General features: G+C 39.2%; 1 protein-coding gene and 1 pseudogene across 1 annotated transcript in view; both read right to left on the reverse strand.

Moving 5' to 3' along the window:
* Positions 1-8,992: 8,992 nt before the first annotated feature.
* The window catches only part of CYP4X1 (cytochrome P450 family 4 subfamily X member 1), a 50,132-nt gene continuing 31,602 nt past the window's right edge, over positions 8,993-27,522 (reverse strand). Inside the window, exons 5-12 of the mRNA XM_077149754.1 lie at positions 24,866-24,993; positions 24,625-24,779; positions 22,145-22,251; positions 21,426-21,616; positions 14,664-14,797; positions 12,008-12,072; positions 10,453-10,535; positions 8,993-9,906 (exon numbers count right to left, since the gene is read on the reverse strand). Of these exons, the coding sequence (XP_077005869.1) occupies positions 9,738-9,906; positions 10,453-10,535; positions 12,008-12,072; positions 14,664-14,797; positions 21,426-21,616; positions 22,145-22,251; positions 24,625-24,779; positions 24,866-24,993 (1,032 nt within the window). The 3' untranslated portion in view covers positions 8,993-9,737. The remainder of the gene's footprint in view (positions 9,907-10,452; positions 10,536-12,007; positions 12,073-14,663; positions 14,798-21,425; positions 21,617-22,144; positions 22,252-24,624; positions 24,780-24,865; positions 24,994-27,522) is intronic.
* Positions 18,618-19,469, reverse strand: LOC143654474 (high mobility group protein B2 pseudogene; annotated as a pseudogene).

Below are 27,522 nucleotides of genomic sequence, written 5' to 3' on the forward strand. Positions count from 1 at the left end.
GTGGACCAACTCCACCTGGGCAGAATTCCACAGTGCCTTCCCTCATGCCCGCACTATCTCAGTATCAGATCTGATCAACTCCTGGTTGATGCTGGGATATGAGGCACTGTGAGACCGGCTCAGGGGCCACACACGTCCAACCAGGAAGTACAGGCAAATTAATACACCATGGGGCAAACATTTAACCAATCAGAACTGAGGGTAAATAAATTCATCTCCCCTCCTTCCCTGAACAGACAGCCCTGAGAAGCAGTCATCTATAAGTTCTTTACAAAGATGGTCCCAATTGCCCTTGACACCAAGAAATGACCAGATCAGTCATGCACTCTTGAACTGGTTTTTCCTTGTTTTCTTTCTCAGTTCCTTTTTCCTTTATTCCTGCCACCTCTGATTATGCTCTCTAATAAAATAGTAGCACATTTGCCTTGCCTCAGGTTCTGCTTTCTGGGGGAACTAGGTGACAAAGAGTTCAAGGTTAAATCAGCTGAAGCTCATTGTGCTTCCAAGGAGTTCTGGGTAGGGATGCCGGGGGTGGGGGAGGCAGGGGTGCGGTCAATCCTTGGACAGCCGGAGAAACTACACGCATCACACATGTATTCCTCTGTTCGAAATACCCTGTGTGGTTTCTGCTTTCCTGACTGGACCTTAAGTGTTTCCATTTCATTCTTTTTTTTTTTTTTTTTTTTATTTATTTATTTATTTTTATTTTTTAAATACCAAAAAACACCAAGCAAATGCAAACATTCCTATTTTGATCATTCCATTCTACATGTATAATCAGTAATTCACAATATCATCACATAGTTGCAACCATTTCATTCTTGTAAGATAAATGAGCATCTGATGAAACCCCTCTGTATATGTCCTATAGAGAAGAGAAAATTCATCTTCTTTTTATAAAGAAAAATATGTAAAATAACATGTTTCGAACAACAAGCAGTCTCTCCCTAATTCCTTTCTCCGCTCCCCAGCACTGCACTTCTAAAATGGGATCTTTACTCATTAAACATTCATTTCCCATTTACTAACATACTCTTCACAATGACTTTCTTTTCCTATTGAGAGATTTTTAACAGAAAAATAGTTCTATAACATTATACTAGACATAAAATATATGCTAATCACAAGGCTCAAAAGTTGTAAATAAACTTTTAGAGATACGAAAAATAAAGAAAAATAGAAAAAAGATTGCATCAGAGCAAAGCCTCTGGCAAAGGACACCAGATTATCCCCATAAATGGAGAAAAACGGCATGGCTGACAACTTTTTCTACTAAACAGGTGGACAGGTAAGTTTTTCCTTGTCCCAAAGGAGGGAGGAGTAGGTGAGGCAGGAATAAAAATGTTGTTTTCAAGAAGAAAAGTACACAAGCAACCACAAATACCAAAATAAAGCCAAAAGGAAAAGCTTCAGACTTCCTCAAGGAAAGGGAACTTAAATGAGTGCCCCTCTATAACGGCATATCCTAAGCCTTTACTCACGTCTCTCATTTTTTCTTCAAAACAATCTTCGAAACAAGGACAGAGTGTATCCTTTTGAGGTCTGAGGTGAGAGAGGATCGGGGTGTGCTGGTTTGCAGCTGTTGTGCACCCCAGAAAAGTCATGTTCTTCTAATCCTAGTCAAGTCTTGTGGGAGCAGGTCCATTGTGGGCGGGGTCCTTTGATGAGGGTGTTTCCATGGAGATGTGGCCCCGCCCACTCAAGGTGTGTCTTGATTAGTTTACTGGCGTCCTTAAAAGAGCCAACACAGAGAGCAGAGAGACGAAAGGAGAAGCTCGATGAACAAAGGAGAAGCACAGAAGCTTAGAAGTAGAAACAGGAACTGAGAGAGCCATTGAGCCCAGAGGCCAGGAGAGAAGGACAGCAGAGGTCAGCACGGGCCATCCCAGCTGACAGAGGTGTCCTAGAAGTCGGCATTTCCTCCGAGGAGGCATCCTCTTGTTGCTGCCTTAATTTGGACATTTTCATGGACTTAGAATTATAACTTGTAGCTTAATAAATCCCCTTTATAAAAGCCAACCCCCCCCCCCCCAAAAAAAACACAGAAAACTCAAAACAATCTTATGAAGAAAGCACTGTTATGTTCAATTTAACAAGAAAAAATTGAGGTCCATGGAGGAATTAACCAAAGGTTGTTCAGCTACTAGAAGATGGAGCCAGGATTTGAAATCAAATGTGACTCTGACTGCAAAGGCCAAATTCTCTCAAATGGAGACGGGAAGGGTTGTTAGGTAATTATGATACTTCTTTTCCTCGCCTTATGCCCTCATGGAAGAAGAGAAACACGGCTTGATGAGGCTGGAGGAAACTTGGGAAGGAAATCGAAGAAGAAAATTCATCAGGAATCTGTGGATCTGGAAGGGGATGGAACTAAGAAGTGAAAAGGAATATAGAGAAATGTCTTTGTGGTGTCATAGTTGGAAAGGGACTGCTTCTTGTGAGATCAAAATGCTTATCAGGCCTTTGGCAAACCCTTGACTCTGTTCATGATCTCATCTCACTACGTTTGCCTGAATCCTCAGTTGGGATGAGCAGTTCAGCAAAACAACTTGTCCTACCTTTTCTGCCCTGGAACAAGCGTGAGTCACTGCTTCCTTCTGACACATAGCTTAGTCAATGGGTCACTTCTGAAGTTACAAATATAGTTCCTGGTATAAGCAGGCACTGTTTATTGCCTATTCAACAGTCCTTGCTCTCCTCTACCTTGTAGAAAGTCCCAGATCTGCTCAGCATCCAAACTTTACCCATTTAACGTGAGTAAATTTAGATTAAACAGATCTAAATCACTAAACCAGTGATTGGTTTAGGAAGTTGTTTAGGATTATTACCTAATCCTGTCCCATGAAATATGAAAGACTGTCTGCTGTGAATCTCTTATAAAAGACTTTTGATTGTATATAAAAAGAGATTCCCAGGTATAGAGAACCCCTCCTCTGTTACTGAATGATGTTCTATATGCATGTGAGACCTGGAAATGCATCTGCAATCTTGCATGACAAATGAAACTGACACATTGAGGACAGGCAGAGTGGAAAGAAGAAAAGGATCTGGGATAACACCACTGAGCTGCTGAATTAGCAAACCCTGGAATGGCCCCTCCTTGGGACATTTTATTGAGGGAAATAAATAGTCCGCATTGTTTCATAAGACAGTTTAATGGAGAACTTTTTCTGTTTAGCACAAAGGCATGTATTAGCTTGGGTGAAGGCTAACTGTTATAACAGAGACCAAAAACACAGAGCTTGAAAAGGCATGTTTAATTCTCCCTGGATGGCCCAGGCTGGTGGGGAAGATTTGCTCCACGATGGTGTACAGGAATCCAGCTTCCTTACGTCTTTATCTACCGTTCTTTAAAACATTATTCTCCTCTGCATGCCAAAGCTGAGGTGCTGCCATGCCTGCTTTCCAGCCTTTGGGGAGGGGGAAAGGCGATTCAGGGCAAGGAGCTTGGTTTTTTCCTTTTTTTTTTTTTTCTCATCATAGTTGTGTATTCATCACCATGATCATTTTTAGAACATTTGCATCGCTCCAGAAAAAGAAATAAAAAGAAAAAAGAAAAAACCCGTACATCCCATACCCCTTACCCCTCCTGCTCATTGACCACTAGTATTTCAATCTACCTAATGTTTTTTAACCTCTTATCCCCCCCTATTAATTATTTATTTTTTATCCTTTATTTTTTACTCATCTGTCAATATCCCAGATAAAGGGAGCATGAGATGCAGAGTTTTTACAATCACACGGTCACATTGTAAAAGCTATATAGTGATACAATCGTCTTTAAGAATCAAGGCTATTGCAATACAATTCAACAATTTCAGGTACTTCCCTCCAGCCACTCTAATACACCATAAACTAAAAAGGGATATCTATATAATGCATAAGAATAACCTCCAGGATAACCTCTCAACACTATTTGAAATCTCTCAGCCACTGAAATTTATTTTGTCACAATTCTCTAGTCTCCCTTTTGGTCAAGAAGAATAATTTTGGTTTTAAATTCAATATAAAGGTTTCACATATACATTTTTATCATATCCCATTGGCCCCAACTGAGTCACATGGCCACACCTAATAGCAAAAGCATCTGAGGAATGCAGTCTTACTGGGATAGGGGTGAGAGTTTGTATTGCAGTTATCCTGCCTCTGCTCCATCATTGTATTTGGGTAGGGGACACAGATAACTTGTCTTTCAGCTTACAGACCCCTGGAACACAAGGGGCCATGTTCAGTCTTGATGAAGAGAAATGTGCATCCCTCAGAGATTTGGAGCATAAAGCTGGATAGGAATTTCCATTGTCTTCTTTTGGGAGGAGGTGAATGTGTTCAAAATTTGGGAAGACGTATACCCAGATATTTGGTGGCCAAAGGGATAGACTGGTGCAGGGAAAGGCAATATTTGTGGTTCTCCTTACTATAATGTAAGGTGTTATTATCCAGCCAGAAACCATTTTCCAAATTTAGCTCTCATCCTCCTGACTTGTCCTTAGCAATAGAATGTGTTTGGAAGTGATCACAAGGAGATTAAGCAGTAGATTTGCTTTCTCCACCCTCTCTTTGTCTGTTTGCTGAATGGAAGAGCACAAGATGAAAACGAGCCTGGCTCTTGAAATCTCCATACACAAGTCTGTCAGCTAAATAGGAACCCCTTTATTGAACTGTTATGTGAGTGAAACAAACTTCTTTTATTGTGTTGTGTTAAGCTACTGTGATTTGGAGATTTCTTTTGATTATAACAGCTAGCATAAACTATAACATATGACTTCTTAATGTACTTTTTTATTGTCTGTGGCCTGTCTAGAATATAACCTCCATGAGGTTAGAGTCTTGTCAATTCACTAGGCTATATTCTTTTTTTTTTTTCTTTTTTTTTTAATTTTTATTTTTTTTATTAACGGAAAGAAAAAAAAAGAAATTAACACAACATTTAGAAATCATACCGTTTTACATATGCACTCAGTAATTCTTAACATCATCACATAGATGCATGATCATTGTTTCTTAGTACATTTGCATCGGTTTAGAGGAACTAACAACACAACAGAAAAAGATATAAAATGTTTATAAAGAAAAGAAATAAAAGTAGTAATAATAGTAAAAAACAACAACAACAAACAAACCAACAAGCAAACAAAAACAAAAAAAACCCTATAGCTCAGATGCAGCTTCATTCAGTGTTTTAATATGATTACTTTACAATTAGGTATTATTGTGCTGTCCATTTTTGAGTTTTTGTATCTAGTCCTGTTGCACAGTCTGTATCCCTTCAGCTTCAATTACCCATTGTCTTACCCTGTTTCTAACTCCTGCTGAACTCTGTTACCAATGACATATTTCAAGTTTATTCTCGAATGTCCGTTCACATCAGTGGGACCATACAGTATTTGTCCTTTAGTTTTTGGCTGGATTCACTCAGCATAATATTCTCTAGGTCCATCCATGTTATTACATGGTTCATAAGTTTATCTTGTCTTAAAGCTGCATAATATTCCATCGTATGTATATACCACAGTTTGTTTAGCCACGCTTCTGTTGATGGAGATTTTGGCTGTTTCCATCTCTTTGCAATTGTAAATAACGCTGCTATAAACATTGGTGTGCAAATGTCTGTTTGTGTCTTTGCCCTTAAGTCCTTTGAGTAGATACCCAGCAATGGTATTTCTGGGTCGTATGGCAATTCTATATTCAGCTTTTTGAGGAACCGCCAAACTGCCTTCCACAGTGGTTGCACCCTTTGACATTCCCACCAACAGTGGATAAGTGTGCCTCTTTCTCCGCATCCTCTCCAGCACTTGCCATTTTCTGTTTTGTTGATAATGACCATTCTGGTGGGTGTGAGATGATATCTCATTGTGGTTTTGATTTGCATTTCTCTAATGGCCAGGGACATTGAGCATCTCTTCATGTGCCTCTTGGCCATCCGTATTTCTTCTTCTGGTAGGTGTCTGTTCAAGTCTTTTTCCCATTTTGTAATTGGGTTGGCTGTCTTTTTGTTGTTGAGTTGAACAATCTCTTTATAAATTCTGGATACTAGGCTATATTCTTGAGTCAAGGTATCTTTATCTGGATGCTTTAGTTTGGACATTTTTATGTCCTTATAATGATAAACTTGTAACTTTAAAAATTCCCTTTTAAAAAGTCATTCCATCTCTGATATGTTGCATCCTGGCAGCACTAACAAACCAAAACAGAATTTAGTAACAGAGAAGTGGGGTACTGCTGTTTGCAAATGCTAAACATATTGGAACAGCTTTTTAAGTGAATAAGGGGAAGATTCTGGAAAAGTTGTGAGATTCCTGATAGAGAAGGCCTAGAATGCTTTGAAAAGACTGTCGGTAGAAATGTGAACTCTAAAGATACCTTTGATGAGGCTTTAGACAGGAATAATGCATGTATTATTGTGAACTGGTAGAAAGGTGACCCTTGTTTTAAAGTAGGCCAAAACCTTGGCAAAATTATGTACTGCTGGTGCATAGAAGTTAGAATTTAAGGGCAACAACCTGGGATACTTAGCTGAGGAAACTTCTAAATGAAATGTTGAAAATGCAGCCTGGCTTCATTTTACTTATAGTAAAATGCAAAAGGAAAGAAAGAAGTTGAGAAGTGAACTCTTGGGTACAAAGAAAACAGGAATTAATGGTCTGGAACATTCTGGGCTTCTAGCAAGTATGACCCCCCCAGTGGATAGGGCCCCACATGAAGATTTAACCAAACATGGAAGCAGTCAGCCATTCCAGGACAAGCAAGGTTTGGAGATGGAGTTACCCAGAAAGGATTTATGGGAAGTCCTATTTTCTGATGGTTTGATCCCTGTGTGCTACATGGAGAATCAACAATATTTTTCTTGTGAGAACTGTATGTACAGAACCGCTGCTCAAGTCTGAATAAAAGGGACAGAAAGGTGACAGACTGAAGGAAAAATGACTTCAAAGGCAGAACTATGGAAGCTAAGGTCTGAAGACAAGAAATCTGGGGCCAGGAGAACAGAAAGGAGAGCGGACCATTCATGTGGAAAGGGTGAATTTGCCCAGAAGGCAGAGAGCTGGTCTTCCACTTTGTGGCCGAGCAAGAATTTTACCACCTCAGGTCTTAGAGAGGGTGGGGAAAATTCCTTGGGGACTGAGGGGATCCTGAAGATTACCTCATTATTCTGAGGGGGTTGAGTGTGTGCCCCAGAGATGGCAGAGAGCCTTGGTGCTGCCCTAATGCTTGGAGAGGGTGGAGTCAGGAAAAAGGTGGAACACCCCAATGTTGCAACCCTCACCCCAGTGTTTGTAGAAAGCAGGGCCACTTCATAGGCCCTTTGAAAGGGTGGGACTATTGCTTTCTAATGCCCCAAGGATAAGCGACTCCCAGACTTTGAAATCTAATGGAATTTGCCCTGCAGATTTTAGGAACTGTTTGGGTCCAATGACCCCTGTTTTCCTTTCAATTTTTCCCTAGGAAATGAAAATATGTATCCTATAACTGCCCCTCCTTTGTATATTGGCAGCAGATAACTTCTGAGTTTCACAAGTCAACAGTGTGCCCGTCTGAATCTGTGGTGGACCCCAGAAAAGCCATGCCCTTTAATCCTCACTCAGTTTTGCTGGGTGGGAGCATTTTGTATGTTTCCATGAAGATGTGACCCACCCAATTGTGGGTGGTAACTTTTGATTAGATCATTTCCATGGAGGTGTGTCTCCACCCACTGAAGGTGGAGTTGCTTACTGGAATCCTTTAAAAGAGGAAACATTTTGCAGAGAGTCCCTTTTTTGGTAGAGCCACGAGAAAGCCAGCAGACGCCGCCATGTTCTCCCTGTGCCCTTCCAGCTGAGAGAGAAACGTTGAACGTCGTTGGCCTTCTTAAACCAAGGTATCTTTCCCTGGATGCCTTCAATTGGACATTTCTATAGACTTGTTTTAATCGGGAAATTTTCTCGGCCTTAGAACTGTAAACTAGCAGCTTATTAAATTCCCCTTGTTAAAAGCCATTCCATTTCTGGTATGTTGCATTCCGGCAGCTAGCAAACTAGAACAAGCAGCCAAAGGACAATTTTTTAATCTTAGAACAGATTATGCCTGTAACTGACTTTGATGAGGTTTTGTACTGTTTTTGACTTGGTATGGTATTTGTCAAATATCATCTTTCATGTCTCTATTTCTATGTCACCTTCTTAAAAAGTATTTTCTAGACAACCAAATCCAAAATAAGTTCCCCTTGGCTTCTATCTGGCTCAGCACACTCATTTCCCTCATGGCCCCTAGTACAATTTGTAATCTCTTTGTCATTCATCTTCCCCTTTGGAGTATAAACTCCATGAAGGCAAGAGCTTGTCTATTAATCTACTGAATCCCTAATGCTTATCATGGTATCTGACATGTGGTCGGCAGTTAAATATCAAATGAATGATGAATAGGAAGTCATTAAGGGCTTTCTCTTCAGGCCCTACAAGAGTTGTCAGCACCACAAAAATATGTAGAATATTATTTATAATATTCCAAATGAAGGGCTTTCTATCCAAGACTCACAAACCAGAAGCCATAAAGGAAAGTTTATATATCTTACTTAATGAAAATTATTTCTTTTTGGTAAAAGATATCATAAATACAATTTAGAAAAAAATAAAAGAATGGGGAAAATTGAAATCAAAGGATTGTTATCCCTAATATATAAAGCACTCATATGGGACTATATAACAGAAGAGTGAACTCTAAGGTAAACCATGGATTATAATTAATAGGACAATTATAAAGATGTGCGTTCATCAATTAAAACAAATGTACCACATGAGTGGAAGGTGTTAATAATAGGGTGGTATACAGGAATCCTGTATTTTATGCATGATTTTTTTGTAAACCCACAACTTCTCTAATAAAAAAACTTTACAACAATATTGTTCCAAAGTCTTGTAATTAAAAAAGAACTTATATGAACCAATAAGAAAAATATAAAGAACCCCATAGAAATATAAACATAGTTGATGTACAGACAAATCACAGAGAACAAAAACAAAGATAAACACAAATGGCCAATAAACAAGTTTAAAAACTATACAAGGTTGAAATATCCATTTATAGGGGAACAATTAAATTAATTGTAGTACATCCACATTACAAAATACCTTGAAGCCATGATAAAGAATGAGGGTGATTTTTTTTTAAAAAATCAAGAAAAAAGCAAGAACAATGCAGATATGATCCATGTCTAAGAATACATACATATATATGTATATATGAAAAGTCTAGAAGAATGCACAGCTAACTATTGTGTCTTTAAGAAAGAAAGACAATGGGATTGGTCAAGGCTATGGGTGCAGGCTATTTTAAGTGGGAATTTTACTTTTTATTCATGCTTCTTCTAGTGTTGGAAATTTTTTTACGGTGAGCAGACATTCACATATTGTGTAATTCTGAAAACTATCTTTAAACTATTCACATATTATTTGTGTAAGTTCGTAAGCTATTTTTTAAGAACAACAGAAAACACATGGAGGTCACCCAGCAAAGTGCTTGGTATGTAGCATTAACAGTAGCCAGAACCAAACAGAAAAGATCTGAGATTTAGAGACAGATCTAGTAGACTCTGAGAGGTTTTGTTTGGATTCTTTGCAGCTCTCCAGAGAGCCTCCATCCCACCCACACCTGACTTTCCCACCACACTTTGTTTGGTTCCTCTCAACCATAGGCTGGACCATAGGCTGTAATTTAACTTGAAAAACAAAATGTATTTCATAATTATACCCTGACATCTGTCATTAGGAGAGTTTCTTCAGGCACAAGTGAACCCCATTCTTGGATCTGAGGACAATCTGAGATGATAAGATGGGAGGCCGGGTGGGGTCTGGGGTCACACTGAAGTGGAGAAGAATCAAGGACACCGCTACCTTTAACTCAGTCGTGGCAAACTGCTGCCCGATGCAGTTCCTGCAAACACCAAGAGAAGGCGATATTTGAAGAAATGGTGTTTCTTCTCACTCTTTAAGTGCAACCACCTTTGAAGCTCCAGATACTGGAACAATGAATCTGATGTACATGGTAAATCAAAATGTTCACACTAAATGCCATAGAACAGTTTGGACATTAGACTTACATCATTCCCTGTAAGAATGTGAGCTGGGAGGCTCCAATGTTATGCAATGTGGAAGTTGGAGGTACTCACACAGTTGTTCCTCCTGTATGAGGGATGAATTGTGCTGAGCCTACGAACAACAGCTTATACTGTGGGATAGCTACTTGAGGCATGGTGACAGAGGATACGACAGAGCATGGTGCTATCCTTCGTGGAACTGACTGGCCCTCTTGGACTCACACAGGCACCAAGACGTACCTCTTGGCCAGGCGATATGCAGATAAGCTGGAGCTCCAGGTCACAACTTACAGAGCTCAGCTGGGGTGGGGAAGGACTAAAAGGAGTGAGCTGCTCCCAGCAAACATTTTTATGTATTTTCAACATGACCAAATTGTCCTCACCTTGGTCCAGCTGAGAATGGTAAGAAGGTATGAGAATGTCTCCGATCAGAGTTCTCCTGAGAAAACCTCAAGGGGTCAAAGACCTGAAAAGAGAGGACAGCATCCACCACCATCCCACAAATACCATGAACACATATCCTAAGCTACAATTCTGCACTGTTCAATGGGAATATAATGCAAACCATATGAGTCATTCAATATTTTGGTAGCCACATTTCAAAAAGTAAAAACAAAGTTGAAATTAGTTGTAAAAATATCATATATTTAACCCAATATATGTAAAATATTATCATTCTGACATATAATCAATATAAATAATTATTAATGAAATATTTTACATTATTTTCGTTCTACATCTTCAAAATCCAGCGTGTGTTTTACTCTTACATATATCTCAACCCCAACTAGCCACTCTAAAAGTGCTCGATAGCCACATGTGGCTAATGGCTGCCCTATTGGTCAGCACCACTCTAGACCTGCAGATCTCATCTGGCTCTCCTACTTAATGAGGTTACTACTTAGACTACATAACGGGAAAGCAGAGATATTATAGCCAGAGGCATTATTTTCACTTCCTTGGTAAAAAAGGATCCACTTAGAAGACAAACCAGTATGATTGTGTGGTCAGTCATTCCTGAGACACACAGCCTGGCCTCCCATTCCATAGAACAGACCTAAAACCCCAACATCTTATGTGAAAGGATGCACTGGAACACGCTTGAGTGTTTAGACTGTCAGGGACATTGAATTAAGGAAGTTCAGGTATGGTGCACATCTTGTTATTGCCTTTCCAGGTCCTCCCTCCTCTTTCCACTCTGCTTTGTGCCCCAGAAAGCTGACCCACATGGAATCCTGTTGTGTTTGGCTAATAAAAGGCACTGGCAGGACACCTGGAGTGCGGGAGGAGAGAGAATTCTGGGTATTTATTTCCCAGGCTTCTCTCTGCCCGGTGCCTCAGGTTGGGTGCATGTTCTATTGAAGGCCACAGCTCCTATGTGACGGCCTTCTCCCTGCAGTCATCTGTCTCTGGGGTCTCTAACCCTTCCTTCCACGTTCCACCAGGTCTAGAAGCGGGATACGCTGCTGGCTCCACTTTGCTTTTCGTAAATTCCGCCCATACATTCGCAAATAGTTCCTTCATTAAATGCTCCATAAATAGCTCAACTTGGTCATGTCATCTATTTCCTGCCAGAATTCTGATTGATGCATTCAACTTGAATTGCCCAAATTACTATATTGACAATCTATAGTCTTTCAGATATTCTAGGCAAGTTCTCAGTAGAGCTTGATAAAGGAATGATTGAAGTAGAGAGTGTGGCAATTTAGAGAAGATAATGTAGCATTATGCCAATCTGGTCATTCAAAACAAAGATAAAGCAGGAATAGGGAACATTTCTTCTTAATGGAAAAGTTTTACAGTTTGGGTTTTTATGTTTATTTTTGATTGCTTTGTGTCCTTTGCTTTAACTCACAGTCACTGGCATGCTTAGCTACCAAAAAGTGAATTGCACAGCATTATAGTTCTTTAAATTATTTACACATAAGACAGTTATACCTTTGGGTTTTCCCAGATGGCAGGGTTGTGGTGAAGACCCCAAATACTGAGAACCACAGTCATTCCTGAGAAAGGAGAGAAGTAAAAGACATTGCAGAAGAAAAAGTAAGTTGTGGGCTACTGTTATACCACTCTTCAGCAAGACTTTTCTTCTTCCTTTTTTTTAAATTAAAAAAATTTTTTTTAACATAACAACATACAAACATGAGCATTCTTACCATATGATCATTCCATTCTTGGTATATAATCAATAACTCACAATATCATCACATAATTGTATATTCATCACCATGATTATTTCTTAGAACATTTGCATCAATTCAGAAAAATAAATAAAAAGGAAAAAACTCATACATACCGTACCCCTTACCCCTTCCTCTCATTGACTGCTAGTATTTCCATCTACCCAATATATTTTAGCCTTTGTTTCCCCTATTTTTTTTCTTTACCCCTTACTACTCCCTTTCATTGATCACTAGCATTTCAATCTACTAAATTTATTTTAACATTTGTTCCACCTATTATTTATTTACTTTTAATCCATATGTTTTACTCATCTATTGATAAGGTAGATAAAAGAAGCATGAGACACAAGGTTTTCACAATCACACAGTCACACTGTGAAAGCTATATCATTATACAATCATTTTCAAGAAACATGGCTACTGGAACACAGCTCTACATTTTCAGGCACTTGCCTCCAGTCTCTCCAATATACCTTAACTAAAAAGGTGATATCTAAATAATGTGTAAAAATAACCTCCAGGATAACTTCTCAACTCTGTTTGAAATCTCTCAGCCATTGACACTTTATTTTGTCTCATTTCTCTCTTCTGCCTTTTGGTTGAGAAGGTTTTCTCAATCCCTTGATACTGAGTCCCAGCTCATTCTAGGATTTCTGTCCCACACTGCCAGGGAGGTTTACACCCCTGGGAGTCATGTCCCACGTAGAGAGGGGGAGGGCGGTGAGTTTGCTTGTTGTGTTGGCTGAGAGAGAGAGGCCACATGAGCCATATCTGAGCAACAAAAAAGGTTCTCTGGGAACGACTCTTAGGCCTAATTTTAGGCTTAGCCTATCGTTTGCAGGGATAAGTTTCATATGAACAAACCCCAAGATTGAGGGCTTGGCCTATTGCCTTGGTTGACCCCACTGCCTGTGAGAATATCAGGAATTCTCCACATGGGGAAGTTAAATATTCCCCCTTTCTCACCGTTCCCCCGAGGGGACTTTGCAAATACTTTTTTATTCACTGTTCAAATCATTCTGGGATTTATCGGGGCATCAGTCTGGACAAACCTACAACAACTCATGCCTTATTCAATGTTCCATGTACTTATTGTGTTCAATTAAACTGTGCATATGAGGACTTCTCTTCTTGAAGGAAGAGATTTATTTCTTGGCAGAGTTCTGTGTGACGTCGTAGCTGATGTCAGCAGTAAGGGGCCCATGAGAAGATGAGGCTTGGACTGGCACCTGAGTTACCAAATCAGTGATTTATTCCACTTATGATTCTGTTTTAAGGAGCTATTGGTATCATGCCAAAGTGATAATCTATGGTTATGTTTCTCGCTACCTCTGGAAATTATTTAAATATCCGTGAATGGACTAGAAAGTCCCCTCCAGGGACAGCTTGGGTACATAAGAAGAGAATTGTAATTACAGCACACAGACCCAGTAAAAATTTCTGTTGGTGCTGCTGATAGATGGAAGGTGGGGAAAGCTGGCAAACATCTGTGTGATTTGGGAGATAAAAAGACAAAAGAGAGAATCTGAGGATTACTTGGTTACCAAAAGTAATTCTGGTAACTGAATCCTGGATCTGCCCCAAAAAGTCACAGTACGTGAAAGAGGCGAAGTGCTTGCTATAAGCAATCCTGTTGGCTTGTGTCCAAGAGTAAAATATAATAGAACACAGAAGGAGACAAATTAGAGGGCCCCTCGCGTGGCCTCTCTGCCTCCCTCAAGCCCTGCCCAGAGACTTGTGGGGTTCTGGGAGGAGAACTGGTCTCCCGTCACAGACCTCCACGTGAGTTCCAGTTCTCTTCGTGCCAGTTAACCTCATCTGCATGTTGAAGCTTCCTCAGCGGGTTGTTGGCTACATCAAAAGTGTGAGAAACTGTTTTCCACATTGTAAAGCATTGTGTAAGCATCTATTAAGATCATGCTCCAAGGAAACAAAATGAGGCAATGTGTGTGTGAAGGCACCATGTAAAATGATTAAGGGCTGCCCACGTTTAAGGGTGATATCACAATGACAAGGAGCCCAAAGACCCCATTCCCCCCTTGGTCTCCCAAAAAAAAATAGTGGTGCTTTTCTCCCATGAAGTCTCACCTGAGGCTCAAACTCAGCCAGACAGAGATGATCTTTGAAACAATGTCCTGCAATAGAAGAAGCCCCGGCTGGGGTTTCGGAGCCAGGGGTTCTGTGTCTACCTTTGCTACAACTGGCTGTGTCTCTATGGGAAAGTGCCCGAAACCCACATCTGATCGAGTCACTTACCCACTGAGCTCTTAATGGGTGCCCAGCTCTAAGCCCCATGTCCCCAGCATTATCCTTTGACTTCTCCAAGAGCTAAGACACCTGACGAGCTTTGTCACACTGAGCCCTGGGTTCCCACAATCTCTAGGCATGGGTGAGAGAAAGAATGTGAAGACCTGCAGGCAAGGAGCGTCCATCTGGGAAGGTAATTGGCTTGCTGAGCTCCCTGGAAATGGAGGGGATTGGAGGGATCATCCGTAGCGCCTCATTTATGCACATCGTGGTGTACGATATCTCAGCCAGGTGGTCCCTGCGAGGACAGGGGAGGGAGGAAGAGAAATCAGAGGCCGTATCAAAGTTTGAAAATAATTGATTTTTTTCTTATTTGACATTTGTTCCTGGCAAATATCACCATCCGGTTAAAGCTATTTTGTTAACGGGCTGACATAGCGGAATGTTGAATGAGACTCTTCATGCCTCAGGATGAGCTGAGGTCCAAAAGGTAGAGGAACCAAACAGCCCCACATATCTTCATTGTAAAGTGAGACACTAACCTACCAGTAAAGCGCTTGTGAGTGCGGTTTCTGAAAACCAGGTTTCAATCCTCAGCTCATCATATAATATATAAGGATATATAAGGAATGGCTGAGGATTGAAAAGAGGAGGCTTAAGAGTTTTGAGGAGGAAAATTCCTTTAAGAAGGATTTTCGGAATGCTGGAGTTCCTTGGAGAATGGAAGTGGGTGCTTCCCCATCTTTAACAAAGTGGAGGGCTTCAGGAGGAACGCTCAGATGATCTGACATGTTTTACCTTGAGTTCAGGGAGCTCAGGGACTAATATGAGAGGCTGTGGCCTAGAACAGAGAGAGAAGCAGTTCTACAGATGGGAAGAGTAACTATTCTCCAGGACAAAGTAAGGAACTAGCAAGAGGGAGCACTCCAGAGCCAGACTGGAAAGGACTCTGCCTAACGGGATGAGGAACAAAGTTGCTAAGAGAGGGGAGTCAAAAGTGGCCAGCCCAAGGAAGTATCATCCCGAAATCACCATTGGAAACTTCCAGCCAGGGAATTTCCAAGAAAACCATAGAAGCCCTCCTTGAGAGAAAAGGTAAGCATTAAACATCGACTAAGCCAGGAGAGTAAGATCACAATAGTACCAGCCCCTTTCTCCCTAATCCCCCTCTCCCTCCTGGGACTATTTCTTTCTTCTTTTTTTTTTTTTTCAGATGCTTTAAAATAATTTATTATGAATATTTTTAAGCATGCAGAAGTCAAGATAACAGTATAATAAATCCTCATAAACTCATCACATAGATCATTGTTAATAATTCATAACATTTTGTTGTATGTTTCATTTAATTTTTTCCTAGCCAAAGTATTGTAAATAAAATTACTGAATGAAATTTCACTGTGAAATACCTCAATAGGCATCTCTAAAGCATGAGGACATTTTCTTACAAAACCACAATTCACGAATACACTATGAATATTTAAAAGAATTCCTTTATATCATCTAGTACTCCATATATATTAAAATTTACCCACTTGCCCCTGCTGGAGACTTTCCCCAACTTATTTGCTCAAATCAGGATCTGATTTTTGTAGACAAATAGACACTGGAGGGACTATTTCTAGAAGGGTCAGAAACAGTAGAAACTGGTAGGGGAGAGCTGGTCAGTAAGAAGAAGCCAGTGACAGCCCCCGGCCCACGGCTGGCTTCCAGACCCAAAGAACTATGCAGCTGGGATAGAAGGAGATGCTCTAAGTGGATAAGAATGTGAAGTTTTTAGTATTACACTGGACCAGGCAGTTTAATTGCTAAAATGATACTGTTCTTGTGATTTAAACGGATGGGAATTCTATGAGACCCACTCAAGTTGTCATTCCAGAGATGAAAAGACCTTGTTCCACAAAGCAAATGTGAAATGTCAGTGGGAGAATAAAGTTGCTTTTTATATGCACCTAGCTAGTCAGGTTGGTTCAGTAAAATGACTGTATATATTTAGTCTTCCCATTTGCTTTATCGTATTTTTATTTGCTTTTCTGATTACTTCTTTAGAATGCAGGCTTTGGCCATTTGGTAATGTGAATTTTAAATTTCAGACTCTTTCCTCTTCAAGCCAAGACTAAAAAGAGTAATTCTGCTTAGTGTGGCATTTTGCATAATTAAGAAAAACAGTATTGTCTACCTCAATCCTGGTACAGAAAGAAGAGAGGAAGTCTAAACCAATGCAGATATGGGCTGATAAGGAATCAAATGGAAAAGTTGAATAACGTTCCAGCTTTTCCAGAAATTGCTTATTTGCAGTGAGGTTTTATTATCTGTCAAGAAAAATTACAGATTCTCAGACTGGCATGTGCAAATTTCTTTAAATGTTACTATAAGACCATATTATAAAGTAAAGGTATATTTCATTTTCTATACTATTATTGCCACTTCTCTTGTTAAAATAAACGATAGCTAATAGATCTCCTGTTCTTTGTCTTTCTCACCTGGCAAAAATGTATTGTTTTCACACTTAGGGCAAATAAGAATGAGAAAGGTCAATATGTATATATATACATAATATAATACACATAATTTAATATACATAATTTTATTACAATTAAAAAAACAACAAAATGTAACATCCTAAAAACCCCCAAATTTACTACTGATACTAATTCCTAGGAGTTTGCTGTGCTACCATTCAAACCCAAGAAATTAAAGAAACCATTAAATAGAAACATTCAACCTCAGAAGCTTTAAAATCTAACTCTATAGTATCCCCTCAAAAAGCTACTATATAGCTTTTTTTTTTAGTGGCTTAAAACAACATTTTATTTTCTTTTTCACACTTCCGTTGACTAACTAGGCTCAACTGGGTTATTATTTATTTATTTATTTATTTATTTATTTATGTATTTTTTAATTTTCAAAAATTTTTAAAAATACCAAAAAAACCCACCAAACAAATGCAAACATTCCTGTTTTGATCATTCCGTTCTACATATATAATCATCAGTTGGGTTTTTAGATAGCGTCATGTAATTTCTATCAGATAATGGCTGGGCCTGAAATCCTCTGAAGGCTGAACTGGACTCAATGTCCAAGGGGCTCTTCATTCAGTTCTGGTGCTTTAGTACTTCTCGGCGTCTCTTCTGTTCATTGATATCTCACTCTATAGGGTTTTTTATTTTCCCATGAATTTATTTTTTATTACTTCTAAAATCTATCTTCATAATTTGGTGGGCAAATTTACACACAAAAAAGAAAAATGAACAGCTTAGCTACACAACATTTACAGCTTTTATTAACAGGTGATAGCTATTATGCTAAAATCCAGCCATCTACATACACCCAAATATCCTATCTAAAAGAAAATGAGAATAGAATATATTTTATTTTAAATGGGACACAGAGGCACAGCGCCAAGAATTAAAGTGCAACTTAAAGTTTTAATTTCACAGTCTGAATATAAAAAAAGCAGTAATTCCTAAAATCATGAAAATGTGATAAAACAACCACACAGAAAAAGGACATGTAAGTTATTTCATTCTTTTAAAATTTTATACAGTGAAAACTGATGTATTTATAACTTCAATCTTCAGATGGCATATTTCATAAGATAATTATTCATTAAAAACAGTACAAAATGTTTACAAAGAACGTTAAACTTAAATTTCACAGTTGTGTATAAAACAGTACATGAAAGAATGACCTAAATAAGGAAATAAGAGTCTCTTCCAAAAAAAAAGAGAGTAAATTATGAATATGAAATACACCACCATACTAAAACCCTCACAGCTCTCTACAGGCAAATGAATTAAGATAACTTAAATCTTTCTGGAGAAAAGTATTTAGCATTAGAAATTTAAAGTGTAAACTTTATATACTAATTCAAAAAGGAATATATTTAAACCTTTCATTGCCACCCAGTCACCCTCTGTTTTGTGGAAAATGACAAAGGGAAGGAACCTTTTTATATATATATAAAACCTCCATTTAAAAGTATTTTCTCTACAAAGAATCTTATCAGCTATACAAAAACCTGTACAGTTTTTATACTGAAGCGAATATTGAGCTGCACTTGAATTCACATTCTTAGCAAAATGACGGCCTGACCACACATGCACACCCCACATACTTCATTACAGGGTAGCCGCTTGTTCTTCTTCATCCTCTTCCTCATCATCTTCATCTTCTTTCTCCTCTGCCTCTGCATCTTCTAGTTCATTCTTCTTCTTCGAGCCTGTTGGCCTGCCACAGGCCCTTCTTTCTGGCGTCCCTCTTGCCCGTGGCACAGTATGCAGCGATATGCTTCTCCTATCTCTCCTTCAGCTTCGTTGCTGTCTGTTCGTATGGCTGTTAATCTTTGGCTGACTGTTCAGACCACAGTTATTCAACTTTTCCATTTGATTCCTTATCAGCCCCTACCTGCATTGGTTTAGACTTCCTCTCTTCTTTCTGCACCAGGATTGAGGTAGACAATATTGTTTTTCACCCAATTGTTTTTTGTAGTATCCCAAATGGATAGGCCTAGGTGTTCACTTTCGATCTCTGGACGATATTCAGAGAAAAGCAGGAAGAAGGCTGATGGTGGCCTTTTAGGGGCATTGGGATCTTTTTTTCCTGGACATGGGCAGGCACCGGGAATCGAACCCAGGTCTCTGGCATGGCAGGTGAGAATTCTGCCATTGCGCCACCATTGCCCGTCCGGGATCTTTTTTTTTTCTTTCTTTCCTTTTTTATCACCTTTGGGAGGAACATAATTTTTCATCTCCCTGTCATAACGAGCTTTGTCACTTTGAGCCATATCTTCAAACTTGGACTTTTCCTTTGCAGACATCTGTCTTCCATTTCTCAGAACACTTCTTGGAGAACTCAGCAAAGTTGACAGAAGAGCCTGGGTGCTTCTTTTTGTGTTCCTTCCAGTACATCTGCACAAAGAAGGCATATGAAGACATTTTGTCTCTCGGCTTTCTGGAGTCTCCTTTACCCATCGTGATTGGCTAATGCCTGGTGTGAACCACAGAACTTTGCCCAGAAAGGTCAATATTGAATTGTACAATCAAGGTTAAAATGTCTAATTAATGTTGGGGGGTGGTATACAGTATTTCCTGGTTCTATGAATGAATAAAAAATTATTACTCAATACTGCATTTTCTGCTATATAGATTAATCCTTTAATTTTTATTAGGAAATGACAATTTTTCCTTATAAAAAGTGAGACTTCTACTACACCTTTAGAAATTAAAAATTGCCTTTTAAAATGTTCTGATTGAGCTGACCTTTGCATATGAAATAACATGCTTTTTACCTGGCCGTGGGTCTGGGTTGCCCGAAGCATTTCTATCTTTCTGTCCCTTTGACTAGCAAGGCAAAGATAAGTAAAATATCTAGTTAGAGTGAGGGGTATGGTTTATATCAGGGACATGTTTTTTCTTTGCAAACAGTGGATCTAATGGGCAAATCCATAACCTTGGTTTCATTACCAGCAAGTTTTGCTCAAAGTCTAGCAAAATGGAGTTGAAATTTCCAACTGGCTAGCTCCTACTCACTGTATAAGAGGCAGCTTAAGTGTCAGATCCTCCAGGGAGTCTTCTTGAGCCGCCTAATGCCAGATTAGGTGCCTGTCTTCTATGTCCCTGGGTGGCCAGCACTTATCTCTATCATTGCCTTTGCCATGTTGTACTGCATTTAACTCTGAGTTCTCCGAGGGCAGGACCCACACCACATCATGTTCATTTTTCAGTATCTCAAGACTTCAGATGTCCTCAGTACATATTTGTTGGGCTATAGTGTGTACCATTTAGTATTGTATTCAAAGTCCAAAGCCAATTCTGAGAAATGCATTTGATAACAAGGGAATAGGACAGAATGTCCACAATGAGGCTTAAATGATGCAGCTGCTCACTTAAGTTTTTCAGAAAAGAAGCCCCACTCAGGCCACCCACCATTCAAGCTCTAACACAAGCCTAGGGATCAAACTCCCATTTCCTGTGCACCAGAGCCTGGAGTGCAAGAAAGAAATGGGGCATTTTATATACCACTGATCAGAAAAACAATGAAATAGATCACTTAGGCATAGATGAACTTCTTCAGCAAAAGATAGAGGGATAATTTGAGGCCTTCTTGAAAAAGATCGGAAAGGTAACTTGCCTCTCCTGCTCCCACACACATATCTTGAGGCTCTGTGCTCACCAAGGTACCAGGGAAAAGAAAAAAGCAAAATCCCAAGAGGTATAACTATGACAAAATGTTTAGGGATTGAGCTGGTTTGAAATGATGCACGTACCCTAGAAAAGCCATGCTTTAATCCTAATCCCATTTTGTAAAGGCAGCCATTTCTTCTAATCTCTCTTCAGTATTGCATGTTTGAAACTGTAATTAGATCATCTCCCTGGAGATGTAACCCAATCAAGAGTGGTTGTTAAACTGGATTAGGGGAGATGTGTCTCCACTTGTTTGGGTGGGTCTTGATTGGTTTACAGGAGTTCTATAAAAGAGCAAACATTTTGAAGAATGAGAGATTTCTGAGAGAGCAGAGAATGACTTAAACACGAGAAGCAGACAGTCCACCAGCCAGCAACCTTTGGAGATGAAGAAGGAAAATGCCTCCTGGGGAGCTTCACAAAAGGAAGCCAGGAGAGAAAGCTAGCAGATGATGCCGTGTTCACCATGTGCCTTTCCAGATGAGAGAGAAACCCTGACCCTAGTTCGCCATGTGCCTTCTCACTTGAGAGACCCTGAAATTCATCGGCCTTCTTGAACCAAGGTATTTTTCCCCAGATGGCTTAGATTGGACATTTCTATAGACTTGTTTTAATTGGGATATTTTCTCGGTCTTAGAACTGTAAACTAGCAATTTATTAAATCCCCCCCCTTTAAAAGCCATTCCATTTCTTGTATATTGCATTCTGGCAGCTAGCAAACTAGAACAGGGATGTAGATCTTACCAGGTGATTGAAGATCCGTTCCCCAGGATGCTCCTGATTTCCTCCCGGCATCTCTGCTGATGCTCAGGGTACAGAGCCAAGCAGTAGAGGAGCCAGGAGATGGCCCTTGCTGTGGTTTCATGTCCCGCCAACATGAATGTATTTATCTCAGTCCACAGGTCCGTATCTGAGAAGATGTCTCCATTTTCTGCCTAAAAAAGTATAGTAGAGATATATTTATTCAATGTCAGTTCACACATACCTGGAACCCCAATAAAAATAATGGTTTTAGGGAAAAATTTGCTTCAAATAAGAGTTTCAATTTTAATTCAGCTCACAACTATAACCAGGGCATAAAGAAAACCAAGGTTAGATAAGAAAATCAAGCCTTGCAAGAGTTCCCCTTCCGTCTCCCAGATTTATCAACATATTCCAGTGCTTCCTCCTCATCATTTGACCAGCTTATCCTGTAACCTATTTTCCTGAACTACCATGCACTATTATGATAATCCTAAATCTTGTCAAATCAGTAAAAAATTTAGTTCCAACCGACTCTTTCTAGTATTAGAATTGCAGAATTCTCTTTCTGTCAAAATCACATGGAGCCAACTCATCAATCCAAAGTACCATTAAATTTAGTCAATTAATTTTGCTTGTGTCTCTCCATCCCACCCCTACTTATTCACCCTCCACATAATGAACCATCTATTTGAATGGGCTCAGAAATTTGGAAGATTTACCTGGGCAGAAAGGAAAATATCCAGAAAATCCTGATAGTTCCTCTGCTGAGTGTTATCCTGCTTCCTCTCATCCTTGAGGGATTTCTTTCTGTCCTGGATTATCTTTTCTAGAATGGAATAATAGTTCCCAATTACCAAAATGACAGCAAAGTCAATCAAAGTCAAATAACTTTATACAGCAAGTGAGAGCCCATGAATAGCTCCAAAAATATTGCCTGATTTCCTGAGATGAGAGTATGTACACTATATTTGAATTTATTTACTTTTTACAGACATTTATTTTCCAATCCAATGGGCAAACTTTGATCAAAACTCTGAAGATATACACAGTAGACCAAAAACATAGTCTACTATGGGAGGTAGTGTAATTAAAATGATTTGAAATTTAGATGTAAGTGATCAATCACTCTTTTCTTCCCCAGTCTAAATATTATATTTTCATGGAAAAGTTATCAAATGAAATGGGGCGAAATGGAAGGCAGGTAGAGAAATTCTAACATATGTATAATTGAAAGGCCTGAGAGGAAAATAAAACAAAAATATGGAACAGAACTACCATTTAAAAACATAATCTAAGAAAATTTTATGGAAATAAGAGAAAACTTAAGTCCTTGTGTTGAATGGGTGCACTTTATGTCTGAAAAATGGAAACAGAATGATCAACTCTAATGCACATTCTGGTAAAACTATTAGACATGAAAGACAAAAGAAAAAAAAAAAAGACATCCTCAGAGACTCCAGGCAAAAAGATCAACTATCATTTCACAACTGCTAGAATGGCTATGTTAAAAAATTAGAAAATAAGTGTTAGAAAGGTTATGGAGAAATAGGCATACTGCTCACACTTGCTGGGAGTGTAAAATGTTGCAGCTGCCACAGAAGGCAGTTTGCTGGTCCCTCGAAAGTTAAATATAGAATTACCATATGACCCAACATTCCCGCTTCTAGGTATACACCCAAAAGAATTGAAAACAGGGACTTGAACAGATATTTTCACAACAATGGTCATAGTGGCAATATTCACAATTGCCAAAAGATGGAAGCAACGTAACAGATGCATGGATAAACACAACGTGGTATACACATACACAATGGAATATTATTCAGGCATAAAAAGAAGTAGAGTTCTGATACATGTGACAACATGAATGAACCTTCAAGACATCATGTTGAATGAAATAAGTCAGACTCAAAAGGACAAATATTGCATGACTTCAGTGATATGAAATAATGAGAATAAGTAAATTCATAGAATAAAACACTGAAATGTACAATGCCAGGTGACCTCATGGGAGTCGGAAAGGGGAGTTGGTACTTTATTGGTATGGGATTTCTTTTATGTGGTGTTGGAAAAGTTTTGGTGATAGATGGTGGTGTTGGTGGCACAACATTGTGAATATAGTGACAGCACTTAATTATATATTTGAATGTGGTTAAAAAGCGAGATTTTAGGTTTTTATATGGTAGAAGAAAAATGTAAAAGAAACACAGAACCATAGAACTGCACAACACAGTGAATCCTGGTGTAAATTATGGACTACAGTTAATAGTACAATTATAATAATATTCTTTCATCAACTGTAACAAAGTTACCACCCTAATGCAGTGTCAGTATCATTGTTCAATCATCATCAAGAAACATGGCTACTGGAACACAGCTCTACATTTTCAGGCAATTCCCTCCAGCCTCTCCACTACATCTTGAACAACAAGGTGATATCTACTTAATGTGTAAGAATAACCTCCAGGATAACCTCTGGACTCTGTTTGGAATCTCTCAGCCATTGACCCTTTGTCACATTTTACTCTTCCCCCTTTTGGTCAAGAAGGTTCTCTCAGTCTCTTGATGTTAAATCTCAGCTCATTCTAGGGTTTTTCTCAGTCCTTTGATGCTGAGTTTCAGCTCATTCCAGGATCTCTGTCCCGCGTTGCCAGGAAGGTCCAGACCTCTGGGAGTCATGTCCCACGCAGAGAGGGGGAGGGTGGTGAGACTGCTCGTCATATTGGCTGGAGAGAGAGGCCACATCTGAACAACAAAAGAGGCTCTCTTGGGGGTGACTCTTAGGCCTAAATTTTAAGTAGACTTGACCTATCCTTTGTGGGGTTAAGTTTCATGTGAACAAACCCCAAGACTGGGGGCTCAGCCTATAGCTTTGGTTGTCCACACTGCTTGTGAGAATATCAAGAATTCAACTTGGGGAAGTTGAATTTCTCCCCTCTCTCACCATTCCCTGAAGGGGGCTTGCAAATACTTTTCCAGTCACTGATCAAATCACTCTGGGATTCATTGGGGGATCACTCTGGACAAACCAACAAAATCTCATGTGCTACCTGAGATTCCAAGTACTTATGACATTCAATCAAACTATCTACATGAGTTATATTAGGAAATGCTCTAGTCAAAATCTAAATTTTGTAACAAACATTTTTTGCTTTAGTATGACGGCATATTGACTCAAGCAAACCAAACCAAGAAATACCTATATACTGATGCAGCACTTGGCTTAACTCCTGGGAACGGTGGCCTGCAGGGCTGAGATTGAAAATCAGGTCATAGTGAGACCAGAAACTGTACAAGCGGTGGGACATGATTTTTCTGAGTTCCAATGTTGCTTTTACGTAAGGGTCATTCTTGCTGGAAGAGAAAGTTGGGCAATACGTTAATAAATGACTTAGCTGATGGTGAACATAACACATCTTTTGTGCCCTCCTGTCACTGACCTGTTTATCTGGCAGTTGGTCTCCTTGCTGAAAGCACATTTCATGAGTGCGTCCAGGGTCATCAAGCTGATGTGCTCAAAGACGTCCACAGTTGTGTCCTGAGTGACGCACAGCTTCTCCCACTTCTCCTGGAATAGGGAGTCAAGTTTGGCATCATCACCCTCATCAGATTGCCTTTATTTGAAAGCTCCTCCCTGCTGCTCGGTCTTTTGATTTAAGGGAGACAACCTGACTTAGCAAGGTCACATAAGTAAATAAACCAGGTGCTTACACCGGGTGAGAAAAAGGAAGAAAAGTATCTAGCTGAATGGGAAAGAGCATGGAGGAAACTGCATATCTGGCAAATGGCTGAGTTAAGGATCAGTGATGTTTCAGTTATTATCAGAACTCTACTTTCAAACATACCAGAGTTCCATTAAAACAAATAATCTCTGATTCAAGACCCATCATACAAGGAGTTTCCCCAGGGCTTCCTCTCTCTTTAAGCCCCAAATTTCCAAAAACCCTGTTACTATTCTCCACAACTGTAATCACACTTAAAATAGCTTGGAACTTAAAAAAATAACATCTTTGGATTCAGGAGTGGGGAACAGAGAGCAGCTGTAAATAGCTGCAGCGTAGGGGAGCGGACTCCCAGCCAATCTCTTGACTGGGTTCACTTTATCTCTCACAAAAAATGACCAACTCACTGCCTGAAATATTTTGCCTAATTTTGTTAAAGTCCCACAATGTTGCCAGCTGAAAATGCATTCTTCGTATAAAAATGCCAATTTAAATATTTAAGTTCAGTTCAACCTACGGTTGTTGAACATGTATAAGCACTAAGCTAAGTGCTAAGGATTTGGAGACCACAATAAAAGGCAAAGGGATTTTTAAAAAAATTTTTATTTAATTTTATTTTTTTAAATACCAAAAAACACCAAACAAATGCAAACATTCCTACTTTGATCATTCCGTTCTACATATATAATCAGTAATTTACAATATTATCACATAGTTGCATATTCATCATCATGATCATTTCTGAGAACATTTGCATCAATTCAGAAAAAGAAATAAAAGGACAACAGAAAAAGAAATCAAATGAAAACAGAAAAAAAATTTATACATACCATACCCCTTACCCCTCGCTTTCATTGATCACTAGCATTTCAAACTAAATTTATTTTAACATTTGTTCCCCCTATTATTTATTTTTATTCCATATGTTCTACTCGTCTGTTGACAAGGTAGATAAAAGGAGCATCAGACACAGGTTTACACAATCACACAGTCACATTGTGAAAGCCACATCATTATACAATTATTATCAAGAAACATGGCTACTGGAACACAGCTCTACATTTTCAGGCAGTTCCCTCCAGCCTCTCCATTACATCTTGGTTAACAAGGTGATACCTATTTAATGTGTAAGAATAACCTCCAGGATAACCTCTCCACTCTGTTTGGAATCTCTCAGCCATTGACACTTTCTCTCATTTCACTCTTCCCCCTTCTGGTCGAGAAGGGCAAAGGGATTTTTAAAAAACTTTTATTTAAGTGCCAATTGTTTAGTCAGATAAGTTTCATCCTGAACAATATAGTTTTACTGAATAAAAAGGGTGAGTTTAGAAGTGAGAACAAGGGCAAGGCTTCAAAGCTTGAGGCACTTTGGAACAACACATCAGTGAGAGGAGACTGGTAAATGTGGGGCTGAGAAATAAAAAAAGGCAGAAATGGGATAAAGAAATGGAGATAAAAGCCAAGTACAGTCACTGTATTTGAAATTATTTTGAAATTGTGCTTAAAGCCAAATAGTATCAGAATCAGAAGGGATGTTCTCTTCCCCTCTAACCTGTATCTCATGGCCGCAGGGTATCACCATCACCCCCAGTAGATGTCAGATTAAATCTGCGTCAGTGAATTTGGCTGAGAATCCAACCAATAAGTTAGTAAAAGTGATTTCCTCTGACCAAAGAGGTGAGTCTGCAGATAAGGGTGGAGGGAAACTTCAGCTCTGTATATGATGTTTGAAATATTTATCATGAACCTGTATTAATGACTCATTTGTCTGATTTTTAAATAAATGCATTTCAAAAATGAAAACTGATGTACAAGTGGAGTTTGGGAATAGAACTCATTTCTAAATGAGGGACTGCCTATAGAAAATTTTCCTCCATAATGTGCTCCTGTCCTTTTGCAGGACACATCCTACTGACTGCCCGCCACCTACAGGAGAAAACTTGCACCTGCAATTTTAGTTCAGCCTGGTATCATCTGCTAGGTTCTTTATGGCCATTGGGCAAGTCCTTTCCAACCCTGGAACCCTTCTTCATGCTAATTTTCTCTGCTTAGAATTTCCTCTTCCTTGTTATCCATATATTCAAGTCCAGCTCATATTTCATGGTGAATCTGATCTTCTTGCAATATCTGAAGCTGCCACGGCTGCTCCTGGCTTCCTCACTTTTAATTTACAAGACTTACTATTTGAATCTCACCACTTGGTACTTGGTTTACTGTTTTAGGACCTCAAAATATATCTAAGACGGAAGAATTTTTAACAGAAATTTTATTGATTTTGCTTATGGGAAAAAAGGAGCTCCAAAAGCAAAAGAAAATGATCTTCATCATCTTTATTTCCCCCCAAACATGCAAAGGCTTGCATACATACCTGCTAT

This window comes from Tamandua tetradactyla, chromosome 2 (assembly GCF_023851605.1).
Source record: "Tamandua tetradactyla isolate mTamTet1 chromosome 2, mTamTet1.pri, whole genome shotgun sequence".
Classification (NCBI taxonomy): Eukaryota; Metazoa; Chordata; class Mammalia; order Pilosa; family Myrmecophagidae; genus Tamandua; species Tamandua tetradactyla.